The 15,761-nt window shown below is 36.0% G+C and overlaps 1 protein-coding gene across 2 annotated transcripts in view; it reads left to right on the forward strand.

Annotated features, from left to right (window-relative positions):
- Nucleotides 1–531: 531 nt before the first annotated feature.
- Nucleotides 532–15,761, forward strand: part of LYPLAL1 (lysophospholipase like 1) — a 29,612-nt gene continuing 14,382 nt past the window's right edge. The window contains exons 1-3 of one of the 2 annotated variants that reach the window (XM_082675969.1): nucleotides 557–646; nucleotides 1,366–1,411; nucleotides 5,117–5,216. In XM_082675969.1, the coding sequence (XP_082532095.1) occupies nucleotides 638–646; nucleotides 1,366–1,411; nucleotides 5,117–5,216 (155 nt within the window). In that variant the 5' untranslated portion in view covers nucleotides 557–637. Of the gene's footprint in view, nucleotides 647–1,365; nucleotides 1,412–5,116; nucleotides 5,217–15,761 lie in introns of both variants that reach the window. The other variant, XM_082675968.1, reaches the window with a different exon arrangement.

Below are 15,761 nucleotides of genomic sequence, written 5' to 3' on the forward strand. Positions count from 1 at the left end.
CTGTGCTCCGCAGCCGGAGAGGCCACAGCGGTGAGAGGCCCGCGTACCGAAAAAAAAAAAAAAAAATGGCCCCCTAATAGGTATGAAATGGTACCTCTTTCAATCAGATTATCCTAAGCAAACTATTTTTATAAACTACACAAAGAGTTATTATTACACGGCTGTCTTATCCTGTATATAAAATGCTACAAACATCCTGTGTAAGTCTCACAGGAGAAGGTAAAATACGGTTATTATATGTTAAATTTTAAACATCCTAACACCAATATTTCTCCAAATCAAAAGCAATCCAGAGTTTTCGAACTGCAGTTGAAAATCCTACAGCAAAGAAGTATATCCGTGCCTTACCGAAGGGGTCACCTGTATGATACCAGTCTTGGCAAAACCAAAGCCTCAGTACAGCCTAAACTGCCTCAGACTTGACCCGGAGGCAGGACTCGCAGCCCGAGTGCGCATGCGCGCCTCGAGGCGCGCTCCCTGCCGGCCTACGTGCGCGGGCCCGCGGAACAGCGTAAGGGCGGGGCTCATGGATTTCTAGTCGTGGCGGCAGTCATGGCGGCTGCGTCGGGTTCAGTTCGCCTACAGCGCTGCGTGGTGTCGCCGGCTGGGAGGCACAGCGCCTCTCTGATCTTCCTGCATGGCTCAGGTGGACTACAGTTTTCCGTCCCGGTTACTGCAGCATGGGAAACGCCCCCCCCCAACTCGGTTCCCCCAGTGTTGCCCTAGTGGGGGAAGCGCTGGCCCCAGTAGGGCGCGGTGGACTCGGAGAGGGTGACTCTCCCCTCGGTAGCCCCGCGGCTGTGGACACACGGGTCTGGTAACCTGTCCCCGGCCGTCCTTACCCCCCACCCCACCCTTGTCTTCCTTTTGCGTGTCTTGCAGTCACTGGCCCGCTGTTCTGGCCTTTGTGCCCCGTCATTCGGCCAGAGGCCCTCTGTTTACATTCTCTCCATTGCAACCATTGCCACACATTCCCCCGCCCCATGTCTCTCCCCCAAATTTAAACAGAGCAAGTTAGAAAGGTAAGTCTTTTGCTAGAGACAAATAACATTATCTAGTACTTTTCAGAGTCAGCTACTAGTGATTGGAATTTTCAACCGCAGTGGATTATTTATCTCCTTTCTGTGAGGGACCATAACAGGGCTGGAGTGCCTTTCCCCCTTCACTCTTTCCTGCTCCCCCTTCCTTCTCCTTTCCCACCCCCCCTTGTCTTTCAGACCCCAAGATAAAGCACAGAGTCAACTCTGAGTCCCAGGGGTGGTATTCTTCCACCGCCTGCCTTTAGTGATGTGTTTAATTCTGTATAGCGTTTCTTACACTTACCTGTAGTTACTTCTGTCTTCCCCACTTCACTTCTTCCTCAAGAGTAAGGGCGCTTGTTTGAAGCTTTGCATCCCTAGTGCGGCCCAGGGTAAGTTCTTGGGAAGTGTTTTTTAAAGCAATGAAATGCAGCCTGTGTCCTCAGGGGGCCTACCTAAATTTAAAAACAATTCATTTAGTTTGACTCAGCAGTGGAGATCACAAGAGATCACAAGATGGTGCGTGATTTACTGCCAAGTGGATTGTAAGGAAAAAAACTTTGGATAGGCATTGTTAAGGCTTTTGGAAAATGAAGAGCTTGTTAGGTTTACCAGAGGAAGTGGTCTTTAAACTGGGACTTATGTAGGCTTAAAGAGGACAGTCATTGGATAGTGGAGAGGATTGTAAAGGTACAGGGTGGAGACCTGGAAATGGGCAGCTGTAGGAAATATTCTCATTTTAAAAATGAGTCTGGGTAGATTGAATAGTTTGTCCATGGTCACTCGGCTATTACTGTGAGTGGTGGTGGAATTGGGATTTGAACCCAGATCTCTGACTCCAGAATCAGTGCTCTGAAGAGGTAAGTTGAAAAAACTCTGAATTAGGGTGTATCATTTTGGAAATAGGGAAGAAAAAGACCAAAGATGTTTGAAGGGAAAGACTTGACTAATGAAATATACTTAGAAGATGAGGGGTCTAAGATGACAGCGATGCTTATAACTCGGAGACTAATACTAATATTATTTGGGGCTCCAAGGGTGTTTATAAGCACCCAGAAATTCCCCAATACCATAGTCCTTTTAATAAGTAAATAATTTCATAAAAAGTCTGAGACTTCTGTTTTCCCTGGACAGCTTTGCTTAAAGTTACTATCCTCACTCTTTTCAATTTCAAATTACTGACATTTTAAAATTTGTAACCATATGTCTCTGAAAGCCAAAGTTGTACGTATATATTTTTTCCCTCTGTGCTTTGAACGAAGAGTTTATCCAAAGAATCCTGCCAGTTATGCAAGTATAATGCAGTTCCTGTGTATTTTGAGCTCCAACTTATTGGGAATATGATTTTACATTAGACAATAATATATGTGGTTATGTTATAGGATATGTTTGGCTTCTGGTTAATACAAATGTGGGCAAACCGATTTTAACAGTTTTACCATACTCTTGGAATAAGGTGCTGGCTTTTTAAAGAGCGGACTTTATGAATGGATGGATGCATGTTGTTTTGTAGCATTTAGTTTTGCTTTTCAAGGTTGAAAAAGTGTTTAGAGGCAGATTTTGTTTTTTTAAAAAATCTTGAAAACTTGAGGTTCTCTTCTAGGCTGTGGCAGCCATAGAACATCATATAGGAATAGAAGTTATATCTAGCCAACTTAATTTGAGTGTTTCCAACTACTAAAATACCAAAAAAGTACCACCTTCTTTCAGGATGATGAAAACAAATGATAGCTTAATTAGCTTTGCTCAGCTTCTCAGATTAGATAAATTCACTATTATACGCTCCATTAGGACACTGTGGTTCTTCTTTCAGTGGCATTCACCGTATTTGTAATTACCTAATTTAATGTCTGTATTCCACACTGAGCTCTAAGGTTCACACAGGCCCAAATCATGCATGACTTGCTTTCTCCCCGTAGAGTAAGTCTCAGCAAATTGACTGAGTTGGCTCTTACTAAATTCGCCAGTAACCTCTGTGTTGCTAAATGTAATGGACATTTTTCAGTCATCATTTTATTTGAACTGTCAGCAGCATTCACCTTTCTTCTTGAAACACTCTCCTGGTTCTTTGTATCTTTATATGTATTTTGCACACTCATTCTCCTCTCCCTGGCCATTAATGTTGGGCTTCCTCAAAATTCAGTCGTAGGTTCTCTTTTCTTCTCCCTCTACATTTTTCTCCTCAGGCTAAATTCCATACAAGCCCACAGATTCAATTTTTATCTCCGTTCATGTGACACAAATATGTGTCTCCATTTTAGATCTCCTTTGAGCTCTAGGCCTGGTTATCCAACTGCCTAATAGTCATTCATGCATTAATCTATGCATTCAAGAAATATCTATTACATGGCCACTGTGCAAAGCACTGTTCTACGCTCTCAGCTCCTAAGAACCTGGATTTTGTCCTCCACCTGGTTGTAGGACCCTTCGTGTAGGACCCTTCGTGTAGGACCTAGAATGCATTACAAAGAGGGTACCTCACACTCAGTGTGTATAGACCTGCTGCCTCCTGTGTTTCCTGTCTTGGTGTATATAGCTCTGGCCAAAAACCTTGCCATCACCCTAGAAACCCTTCATAATTGACCCCTCATAACTAATCTGTTGCCAGTTTCTTTTAATTTTATCTCCTAAATATTTCTAGTATCTATTTCTGTATACTCCACTGCTATCACTGTAGTCTAAGCATCTGTCTTCTGAACAGTAGCCTCCTAACTATCCTTCCACACCTATCTTTGTCCTCCTTCAGGTCTGTCTTCACATAGCTTCCAGAGTAATCCTTAGAAGCATGCCCCCTTTCTGCCCCCAAAAAACCTTCATGGCTTCTCCATGCTCTCAGGCTTTGTCGGGACGTTAGGATCCATCCTGCATTCACTGCTTTTCCTCTCATTTTCTGCTTTTCATTTCAATGCCATACTGCTTCCTGTACAGCATTTCAGCATTTGCCATATCCTGTCTGAGATGCTTTTCCCTGTGCACTTCAGTTTTTACCATCCTGTAGATCGCAGTTCAGACCATTCAGCGACTATCTACTGGATGCCTAGTTTGTGTCAGCACTGTCCTAGGCATCAGATGAACAAGTAACTCACTGGCTGAAACACAAAATGAACCTTGCCTTGTGGAGTTTATATTCTAGTGAAGTTATCCCTGAATCCTTAACTGGGTCAATTCTGAATCTAATAAACCCTTGAGGTACGAAGTGTCTTACCTTTGCAGTGGTTACATTTGTCTTTCACATTTATTTATATGATTATTTGACTAATGTCTGTTTCTCACAATAAACTATACACTCCATGAGTATAGGAATTCTTTCTCCCCATCACCTTCCCATCACTGCCTCTCTAGCAGTAAGCACAGTGTCTGACACATTAGTAGGTATTCAATAGATACTTTTTTAATTGCTGCCTTAATGAATTGATTGATTAAAAACTAGAGTTGTTAACTTGAAAATTTTCTCTCTAGGACCACATAAAGTAAACTTATAATTCCTTCCATTTTTTTATGGAAATACACATATATTAATTCTTGCATGAGGCTTGGTTGTTTTTCAGCCATGGGATGTACAGTCATTATTTTAGATTAAACATTGCCAAAATTAAATTCTCATTTCTTCAGGTAAAAAATAAAAGTATGCTGAATACCCCTTTTGAAGAAATTTGGTTTTTTAACCAAGAAAATTGTTTTAGGTTGTTACAATTACAAAATTTTATAAGCACTTTAGGAATTTACTATTTTTAAGAGTAAAAAAAAATAAATGACAGTGTTTAAAATCAGATATGGAAAGGATTTCTTTTTTAGAAAAATCAATTGCTTTATTTGTTCCTATTGTATCCTTTAAACAAATGAGGAAACTTAAAACTCAAAGTTAAACAGCTCTTTAAAGTGAAGTCACGAGTAAAATAATCAAAATTATTTCTAACTATTGATGGCTGATCAGTTATTTCCCATTAATAAATCTGTTTCTATACAGTTATTTTTATTTATGAAGATTTTTTTATTCTGTGTTCCGGCCTCTGTGTGACATGAAAGTTATAGACTGCTTTTAAATACACTGTATTGTCAAACTGTTTTAACCTAATCTAGATTTTGTGATTCATCAGGTGATTCTGGACAAGGATTGAGAACGTGGATCGAGCAAGTTTTAAATCAAGATTTCACATTCCAACATGTAAAAGTTATTTATCCAACAGCTCCTCCCAGGTATGCAGTAATTTAATTCATTACTCAGTATAACTCTGTGGCATAAAATATATATAAATGTACCAGCTAGATGGTTTTACAGCTTAATTCTGTATTTAAAATATTTTAAATTGGGGTTCTTTTTTCCAGAACTTTTTTTTTGTTGTAGCAATTACTCTGTTAGACCAAGTTTTGCTAGGTAATTTATTCTTTGAAAAGCATTCCCTGAAGTTAACTTAAACTTTGTCCCAGGCATGGTTTACAGGACTCTGCTTTCTGTGGCCCTGCAGATTGCTCATCTTTCAAACTCTTTTCCCCTTCATTCACCCCCTAAAGAAACTAATAACTGAAACAAGGATAATCTTTCTAATAATTCAGTTAAACCAGAGTTCATAATCTCTGGAAAAAGGCTTTTGTGGCATTCTTTCTACACGTAGAAGGTTTTAGAAATAATTTTAAGCTTTTTGAATCAGTAAACCAGAATAGGAACATGGAATCAACTACTTAATCCATATTTATACAGCCTGTAGACGTGTTTAACAAAATGCACAATCATGGTATAGTTTTGAAGTCAAACTGCTTTTTTATGATTATTAAATTAACATCCACATGGTCTTTTAAACTGGGATTTACAAGTTTTTTTGTGTGTGTAAGTGAAATATTGTGCTGAACTATGCAACCCAATCTGACTTCCAATAATCTGTTCTTGATTTGGTCTTATTAGCACACTGTGTGCTTATACAAATGCTTTGATTTATTTTTCTGAAACTTAGTATTAAGGAGAAGTATTGATAGAAGCAGAACTTCAAGGACCTTTTCATATCTACTGTTAAAAATTTACTTACCTGAGTTGATAGAATTGAAAAAGGTAGAACAATAAAATGGTAATTTTGTTGTAAGATTTAAGATTCAAAGAAAAGTTATTATTTTAATATAATTTTGGAGCAGTTTAGTATTTTGGTAGTGAAGATAAAAGACCTAATGGCCAGTGGGTTATTTTTGTGCTATAAATTGAAGGTCTTTGAAAATGTCCAAAGAGCTTATTATTTACTATTGGCTTTTAGGGTGAGTGAAGTTAAGAGGGAGGAAGACAGTGGTATTTCCCATGGGAATGGGAAAGATAAGTTCAGTTTTGGCTAAATATAAATGTAATTGGCTGATAAAATTGAATGGAAGATCATTGGAAGCATGATTCTAGGAATTACTATTTTTCGCTTATGAATATCATGTCATCACCAATTATGATATGAATTCTAGACCAGTGTACCTTATACTTAGGCCACAGATGTTTCTGAGAGTCCAGAAATCTCCATGTGCTCTAAAGCATTATTTGTAGGTGCTGTTGTGATTTAATAAAATATAAAAGCATTGAAATTTTTTACTGAATTCATAGTAACTTTTTATTATATGTTTTCATAGTCAATAGCTATTTGGACAGATCAACAGACATTTTAGACCATGCTATCAATGGAATATACTATAAGCTACATATATACATTTTAAATTTTTGGCACCAAATTAAAAAAAAGGAAGAAGAAACAGCTAAAATTAATTTTAATAGCTTATTTTATTTAACCCTTATATCCAAAATACTATCATTTCAACATGTAATCAATATGAAATTATTAAAATGATATTTTACATTCTTTTGTCCATTTTCGTGTCGTAGACCATTTTAGTTTTTATCCTCAGTTTATCACTATGCATACCTATTTATCTTATTTCTTATTTTCCTTCAGGAAAAATTCCTAGAAAGTGCTCAGAGGTCTTAAAGTCAATTGCTTTTTGTTTAGGGGATTAGCTTTTCCAAATTATTTTCCAAAAATGGAACAATTTGCATTATTTAACTTAGCCTGTTATTAATGTAATGTGGTTAGGTTAAAAAAATAGTAGATTGGGAATTCCCTGGCTTTCCAGTGGTTAGGAATCAGTGCTGTCACTGCCAGGGCTCCAGGTTCGATCCCTGGTTGGGGAACTAAGATCCCACAAGCCACGTGGCACGGCCAAAAAAAAAAAACAAAAGTAGATAGATAGGTAGGTAGTTAGATAAATAGGTGTAGATGTGTGATTTTTTTTTCTTGTACACTCAAAAATTTTTAAATATTTTTTCTTGGTCACAAAATTAATTGTTGCCTTTACAATGATACCTACTTTATAATTTAACAGCCTCTCAAAGAAGACTGAAAAGAAAAATATAGAGTTTGTCAAAATAAGAACAGACTACTAATTTGTTGATCAATTTTAAGCTTAGTTAACGGGTATGTGCTTTGGAAATATATTTGAAGTCACTTTTATGTTATAGTTAGACATTTTTAATACCATTTATATTTCAATATATCATAAATTAATAAGAGTGAAGCATATGTAATACATATCTAAGTGACAAATATGGTAATAAATGAAAAATAAATCCACTTGTTATTCCTTGTAATTAGTTTGAATGAAAAATCTGGTATGTACTATACAACGTGGAATCTTTGAGAAACCAGTACTTCAGTTAAAGAGGAGAAGTGAAGACTTTTAGAAATAGGTCATCTAATTCTTAATTAAAATAAAATTATAAGGACTATTAATGAAGAATTTGTCAGTTCTGTGTCTTAATTTTCACGTCGGAAATTAACAGATTTGACTAGATCTCTAAAATCACTTACAATGATTAACTTTTTGGATTTGGGGACCCTTCAGATTTTATCTAGTAAAGATAGAGTAAGAACCAGTAGTGTGGGACTTCCCTGGTTGCGTACTGGTTAAGAGTCCACCTGCCAATGCAGGGGACACAGGTTCAAGCCCTGGTCCGGGAAGATCCCACATCCCGCAGAGCAACTAAGCCTGTGCACTACAACCACTGAGCCTGCGCTCTAGAGCCTGTGAGCCACAACTGCTGAGCCCACATGCCACAACTACTGAAACCCACGTGCCTGGAGCCCATGCTCCGCAGTGAAGCCACTGCAATGAGAAGCCCATGCACTGCAATGAAGAGTAGCTTCCGCTCGCCGCAACTAGAGAAAGCCTGTGTGCAGCAACAAAGACCCAACGCAGCCAACAATAGAAATAAAAAATTTAAAAATGTCTAAATAAATAAATAAAATAAAAAACAAACTGGGTTTATATGAAGTTCAAAACCAAGCTAAACAAAAATCATTTTAAAAAAAAGAACCAGTAGTGTAATACTCATCGTCTTCTTTGCTGTACTTGTTAGGCCAGTAGGTCAGGGAAATGCCCAAGATGATAATATTATTCAGTAGGAGATTGAAGATACATGGAAGTATTGTGGTACAGTATTTAAGAATGCAGTTTTTGGATTAGGCAGACCTGTGATTGAATCCTGATTTCTCTACTTAATGCTATAAGATTTTGAGCAAAGGTATATTGCCTCCCTAATGGTGTCCCAGTTTCTTGAGCACTGAAGTAGAGATAATTGTATCTACCTCAGAGTTGTGAGAATTGGACGTATAATACACATAAATTCTTCAGCACGAAGTCTGACATAAAATAAGCACTCAATAAATGTTAGTTACTTAGAGTAGTCTATGATATCCTTGTGGGCAAGATATAGAGATATCCAAAGAATTACCGATAATCCTTGAGGAAATTTTCCAGACCTGTGTTTCCGGGTTGTATTCTTAAGCCTTATTTGGGTTTGAAGCTTTATTTTAATTTAGGTGAGGAGACAGTGCTCAAATTTCCATATGATATCCTCAAAAGAAATGCCCAGTCATGTTGTTTGCCCATGTTTTTATTTGGTTGTCTATCCTTTACTTACTGATTTGTTAAAGCTCTGTATATTTTTAGATACAGCTTGTTGTTGTTAGATGTATGCGTTCAAATATCTTGTCCCTGTCTGGTTTGCATTGTCACTCTCTTAATGAAATCCTGTGACCAGAAGTCCTAATACGTTTCTTTAAAAGTAAAATTTACAGTGAAATGCAAACATCTTAAGCATACAGGTCAATCAGTTTTTATGAATATATGCACTTGTTTACTTCAAATATAGAGAATGTTCCCACCACCCCAGAAAGTTTTTTTGTGCCTCCTTCCAATCAATTCCTACCACACATAGATTACCATTGTTCTGATTTCTATCACTGTAGTATAGTTTCGCCTGTTCTTGAATTTCAACTAAATGGGATAATTTAACCTTCTGTGTCTGGCTTCTTTCACTCAACATAGTGTTTATGTGCTTATCAGTAGTTCATTTAAAAATTTTTGAGTAGATATTGTATGTGAATGTACCACACATTTATTTATCCATTCTACTGTTGATAGACATTTGGATTATTTCCAGTTTTTGAAAACAATGTATGTCACTGCTATAAGTACTTTTGTGTTTTTGTGAACATATTTTAATGGATTCTTACCTGAACTCTGTTCTGTTTCATTGGTCTATTTTTTGAATTTTATGCCAATATAAAACTGTTCTGATTAATATAGCTTTATAGGGAACTTTGAAATCAAATTGTATAAGTTCTCTTTAACACTTTTTCATCCTAGGTTCTTTGCATTTGTATGTAAATTTTAGAATCCACTTACCAATTTTACAAAACACCTGTTTGGATTTTGATTAGAATTGCATGTAATCCATAGCAGGTTTATTTACAGAAAATTGATGTCTTCCAGTCCATGCACATGGTGTGTCACCATTTATTTAGATCTCTCTTCATTTCTCTCTGCAGTGGTTTAGAGTTTTCAGTATAGAGGTCTTTTGCCAAATTGATTCACAAATATTTTATGTTTTTTTGTTATTGTAAATGGAATTTTTTTTAATTTAAATCTCTAATTTGATTGTTACAAGTACATAGAAACATTTTATATTTGTATCTTGTTCTTTTATCTTGCTATCTTCCTAAATTCACTTATTTCTAGTAGTTATTTAGTAGATTCCTTATGATTTTTATATAAACAATCATATCATCTATGAATAAAGGCAGTGTTACTTTCTCCTTCCCAGTCTTCCTTTTATTTTATTTTATTGTCTTGCCTTATTGTGCTTGTTTGAACTTCTGATAAAGTGTTTAATAGAATCAGGGAATGCCTTCCTGTGTAATCTTAGAGGGGAAGTGTCCAGTATTTCACCATTAAGTATGATGTTAGTCAATAGGTTTTTTCTTTGCACCTTTTATTAAGGAAATTTATTTCTTTGCCTAATTAGCTGAGAGTTTTCTTTATGAACTAGTTAGATGCTTTTTCTATATTGTTTTGAGATAATCTTGATTTTTATCTTTCATTTTGTCAGCATGGTGAGTTACACTGGTGGACTTTCAAATGTTAAACCAACTATTCATTCCTATTACAAACCCTGCGTGGTCATAATGTATTATCCTTTTTATATATAGCTGAATTTGATTTGCTGTTATTTTGTTGAGAAATTTTGTGTCTGTGTTCATGAGGGATATTGATCTGTAGTTTTCTTTAATGTCTTTATAAAAGTTTTGTTATCTAGGTCATACTGTCTCTTAAAATGTGTTAGGAAATGTTACCTTCTCTGTTTTCTGAGTTTGTGCTATTTTTTCCTTCAATGTTTGATAAAATTCACTAGTGGAATTATCTGGACCTGAAGTTTTCTTCTGTGAAGATTTTGATAATTTCTTTCATATAATGAGAATATTAAGATTTTCTGTTTCTTTTTCTGTCAGTTTTGATCATTTGTGTTTCTCATGGAATTTTTATCTAATTTACAAAATTTATTGGCATAAAGTTGTTTGTGATATTTCCTTTTAATGCCTTTAGGATGTGTGTTGATATCTTTTATTCCATTGCTGATATTAATAATTTGTATATTTTTCTCTTTTTTCTTGCTTTATCTTGCCAAGGGGTTATTAATTTTATTAATCTTTTCATCGAACCAGCTTTGGCTTTGTTAATTTGCTCTCTTATTTGTTTTCTATGTCATTTATATTTGCTCTTATATTTATTAGTTCCTCCTATTTATTACATTAAAGCTCTAAATTTCTCACTAATTACTGCCTTAGCTAATTCCCACTAGTTTTCTCTTTTGTATTTTTAGTATTATTTATATTGAAATATTTTCTAATCTCTCTTATGTTCCCATTATTATTCCTGTGTAACAAACCACCCCAAACAACTTTTATTATGGTGAAACATCTATGGGTTAGAAATTCAGAAAGGGCATGGCACTAATGTCTTGATTCTGTTCTATGATAATTGGGGCCTCTGCTGGGAAAACTTGAAGGCTGGGGATGACTGGGCAACTGCTAGGGACTGGAATCATCTGAAGGTTCACTCATATCTGGCACTTAATACTAGATATTAGCTGGGACCTTCCTTTGGTCTTGTTACTGTGACACCTGCATGAGTTCTCATTATCTGGTGTCTTGGGCTTCCTGGCAGAGTGGAGGCTGAGTTCCAAGAACAAATGCCCTAAGGAGAACCAGAAGGGAGCTGTATTGCCTTTTAAGACATAGTCTTAGAAGTTACATAGTGCTGTTTCCTCAAGAAGAGCATGTGGGATGAAAGATATTGTTCTGGCCAGATATGGAAAACAGAGTTCTGCAAGCTTCTTTAACCCGTAAGTTATTTAGAAATATGTTGTTAATTTCCAAATATTTGGGGCTATTCTCAATCTCTTATTGCTGTTGACTTCTGATTTCATTCTACTGCTGCCAATATTCTGTACAGTTTCAGTCTTCTGATACTCTTTGGCACTTGTATTATGGTCTTGCATAAGGTCTTCTTGGTGACTGTTATTCTGTGCCTTTGTGTATAGGGTTCAATAACGTCAGTGGCTTAAGGTGGCTATAGTATTAGTCAAATGTTATAGTTTCTTAGTAATTCTAAGTCATTCTATTAGTAACGAATGGGTATTAACATCTCCAACTATGATTGTAGGTTGGTTATTTCTCCCTTTAGTCCTGTCAGTTTTCTCTTCATGGTTTTTAAGCTGTATTACGTACATTCCCAGGTAGGATTATTGTCTTCCTCATTAATAGCTACTTGTATATTTTAATGTTCGCTTTTATCTCTGGTAATTCCTCAAAGTGTACTTTGTTTAATAATAATATAGTATATATCAGCTTTTATCTTTACTGTTTATATAGCGTATATTTTTCATCTTTTTACTTTTAACACCTATATCATTATATTTAATGTAGGTTTCTTATAGATAACATATATTTGGGCTTTGTTTTTTCTTTAACGAATCTGTCAGTTTCTATCTTTTAAGTGATTTGTTTAGACCATTTGCATTTACTGTAACTATTGATATGTTTAAATTTATTGCTTTTTGTTACTCTTTTTTCCTTTTCCATCTTTTTTGGATTTAAGAAAATTAATACTCTATTTTCATTTATTCCTTTTTTTCCTGATTGTTCTAGGGATTATAAGATACATATCACACCTTTCACCTGTTTACTTTTTACCACTTTACACAAGATGTTGAAGCCTTACAACCATATAGTTTCCTTTATCCTCCCCACCTTTATGTTTGTTGTATATGTTTTATCAATGTACATTGAAAACTCTGTCAAACAAAGTTATAATTTTTGCTTTCAAACATCATACATGTTTTAAAGAACTTAAGAAGAGAACAATAATCTATTATGGTTACCCAGGTGTGGCCTGTTACAACATATCAGTATGTTTTGATTAAATTGTGAATTGCCACTTTGACTATAAGGTATTCCTTTTCTCAACCCTATTTAATAGATGTTTTTAATCAGCTGAGTGAGGGGCATATTAAAATCAACATTTAGTTGCTGTGTTGATTTAAATGGAAAATATTGCTTCATTGTTTTATTATGTTAATTTAGACTATATTTAATTGAAGTGCTCAATAAAGGTTTTTATTTTGTGACATACTTTAGCTGTATTTGTAATTAGAGGTTTTCTTGGTTTGGGTTTACTAGTAGAATTTCCATTTAAAAAATAACAGTAATTTTTAACGGGCCATCAGTAATTTATATGATGATATAGTTTCTCGGTGTTTTGAAAAATTCTAAAAGTAATAAGATTCAGTCAGTAGTGCCTCTACTTTTAGATCCACTGTTTTTCCACATGAAGTGCATGTTTATATTTTTCACTAAACATATATTCTGAAACAGGGTTAGGCACTCTTGATTTAGGTTTAGTAATGGGTTCATCTTTACTCCATCACTTAGGATTCATACCTGAAGCATGATATTAGGAGATCTCTCTCCTGAGAACGGTGGATCTGTACTAGAAGTACACTCCACTGGCAAGGAACCCTCATTAAAAAATGCTATTTTGAAGAAATAGTATACTTCTTTGGTAAGTATTTTAAATGGTACATTTAAATATCTATTAGTATGTAAAAGCTTATTTTCTTAGAAACACCTTTTTCTGGAAATCACAGAATGGATATTACAAGAATTAAAGTCAAAAGATATTCAGAGCAAAATAAAATAATTTTAGGTATTCTGCTGACAAAAATGATTCCCAAATCACAAATGATTATTGGCATTCATCGTTCAACAAATACTTGTTCTTGGCACTGGGGGTATCACTGTGGAAAAGAGCATTACAAGGAGAGGGAATGTCAGGTGCTAAGTCCCTGGATCAGTAGTGAGGTGGTCCTGAAGAAAAATGAGGGAAATGTGACTGGAACCTAGTGAATGTTGGGGGAAGAGCAGTGAAATGAGCACAGAGAGGAAGCCTGGAACCCGATGATGTTATCTGAAAGGTTATGAATGACCTTTCGATTTTATGACTTATAGGGAACAAAATCTGGTGTCAAGCTGAAATGTCAACTCTTTATTTTTTTAGACCTTGGACATTCATTCCCGCTTAATATTTTACCAGTGTATAATGGTTTGATTGATTGATTGATTGATTGAGGAGCCACACGGATGTTCTTTGCCAAACATATTTATTTATGGTGGTAATGTCTGAGCTGTTTTATACCAGCTAATAAAGTGGTTTATTTGAGGAAGAAGGTGAATGAGTGTAATATATGTGCCAGTTTGTTTACCTGCTTTAAAAGACAATCTTACTTTCATGCTTTATTGAAAGGTTTTTCTAACATCTTAGGAGAATTATACATTGTTGATGGTTTTATTAACAAAAAAAGTTCAAAATTATTCTTTGTCTCATCACATTTTTCCTATTATCTCCTTTGAACAGAATTAATTTTCTTAGAGAACTGAGAGAACAAAAGGCTACTATATTAGTAAAACTTATATTCTATGGAGCATCTATCTCTAATTAAGTAAGGTACTGTCAAAGACAAAAAGTTAAGTGAATGTCATTTTTTTTCTATTAATGGCTGAGTTCCCAGAATGATTCATATTTTAGCCTATGATATCATCCTTATTTAAGTGCTTCGACAGGCAAATAAACCCTTAGAGAAACAGAAGAAAATGAAAAGGGAAGTAGAAACAAGTCAAAAAAGTACCAGTCTAATTCAGGCTTTAGTATGAGTATTGTATATTGTTTTCATTCAGAAGATCACTGTGATTTAAGTGACAATTTCAATAGTTTGAGAATTCTTTTTCTCTAACAGTGACATAAATGCTATATGGAAAGCACCTGCTTTCATTTTCAGAGTACTTTAAGAAAGTTAATCCTGAGAAGGGATTCTGGGAGGTGGGAGGGTAGAATGCTTTCTGTCTTCTCTCCCTTTCTGATTCCAATTTATCTACCTCTCTTGAGCCAAGCAGCTTCTGAAGTCAGAAGGCCTACAGGAATGAGGGAGAATTTAGGCTCTGTGGGGGTCCCCATAGAGAGCTGGCGCAGGATTTTATCTTTGCTGCACCCAGTGTACCCACTTAGAGCCTGGGGAACGAGGCAGGAGAAGCCTTAGGTAAGGCCCAGAATGTGGCTGATCCTGGGAAGAGCACAGTCTGCAGAAATCTTCCCACCTCCCAGATTCATGTCATAAAATGTTAATTCCCACAAGACATTTTTTTTTTTTTTTTTTTTTTGGTTGCGTTGGGTCTTCGTTGCTGTGCACAGGCTTTCTCTAATTGTAGCGAGCGGGGGCTACTCTTCATTGCAGTGGCTTCTCTTGTTGCAGAGCATGGGCTCTGGGTGTGCGGGCTTCAGTAGTTGTGGCTCGTGGCCTCTAGGGTGCAGGCTCAGTAGTTGTAGCACACGGGCTTAGTTGCTCCACGGCATGTGGGATCTTCCCGGACCAGGGATCGAACCCATGTCCCCTGCATTGGCAGGCAGATTCTTAACCACTGCGCCACCAGGGAAGTCCTGAAATCCCACAAGGACTTTTAAGGGGAATTATTTAAGAATTTACTAAATATTTGATTAATTTCTTAGAGAGAGAAAGAAGATTAGATATCTGAGAATAGGCAGGACAAGTCTGGAAGACATGTGGTAATGATGGTAGGGAGAGGTGGCCCAGTGACTCCACCTCAGAACATATTCTAAAACCACTGTAAATACAGTCGACATGATCCTAACACAGGAGTAGATAAACAGATCAGTGGAACAAAATAGAGCCTTTCCCAACCAGAATTTTCCACCTGAATCACAGAACACACAAAATGACTTGTCATTTTCTTGATTTTTGCCTAGGATGGAACAGAACTAGTACCAATCTAGATGCTTTGGAGAGAAGCCCATTCATTATAGACAGTAAAT

The sequence above is a fragment of the Grampus griseus genome, assembly GCF_964374135.1.
Source record: "Grampus griseus genome assembly, chromosome: 1".
Taxonomy (NCBI): domain Eukaryota; kingdom Metazoa; phylum Chordata; class Mammalia; order Artiodactyla; family Delphinidae; genus Grampus; species Grampus griseus.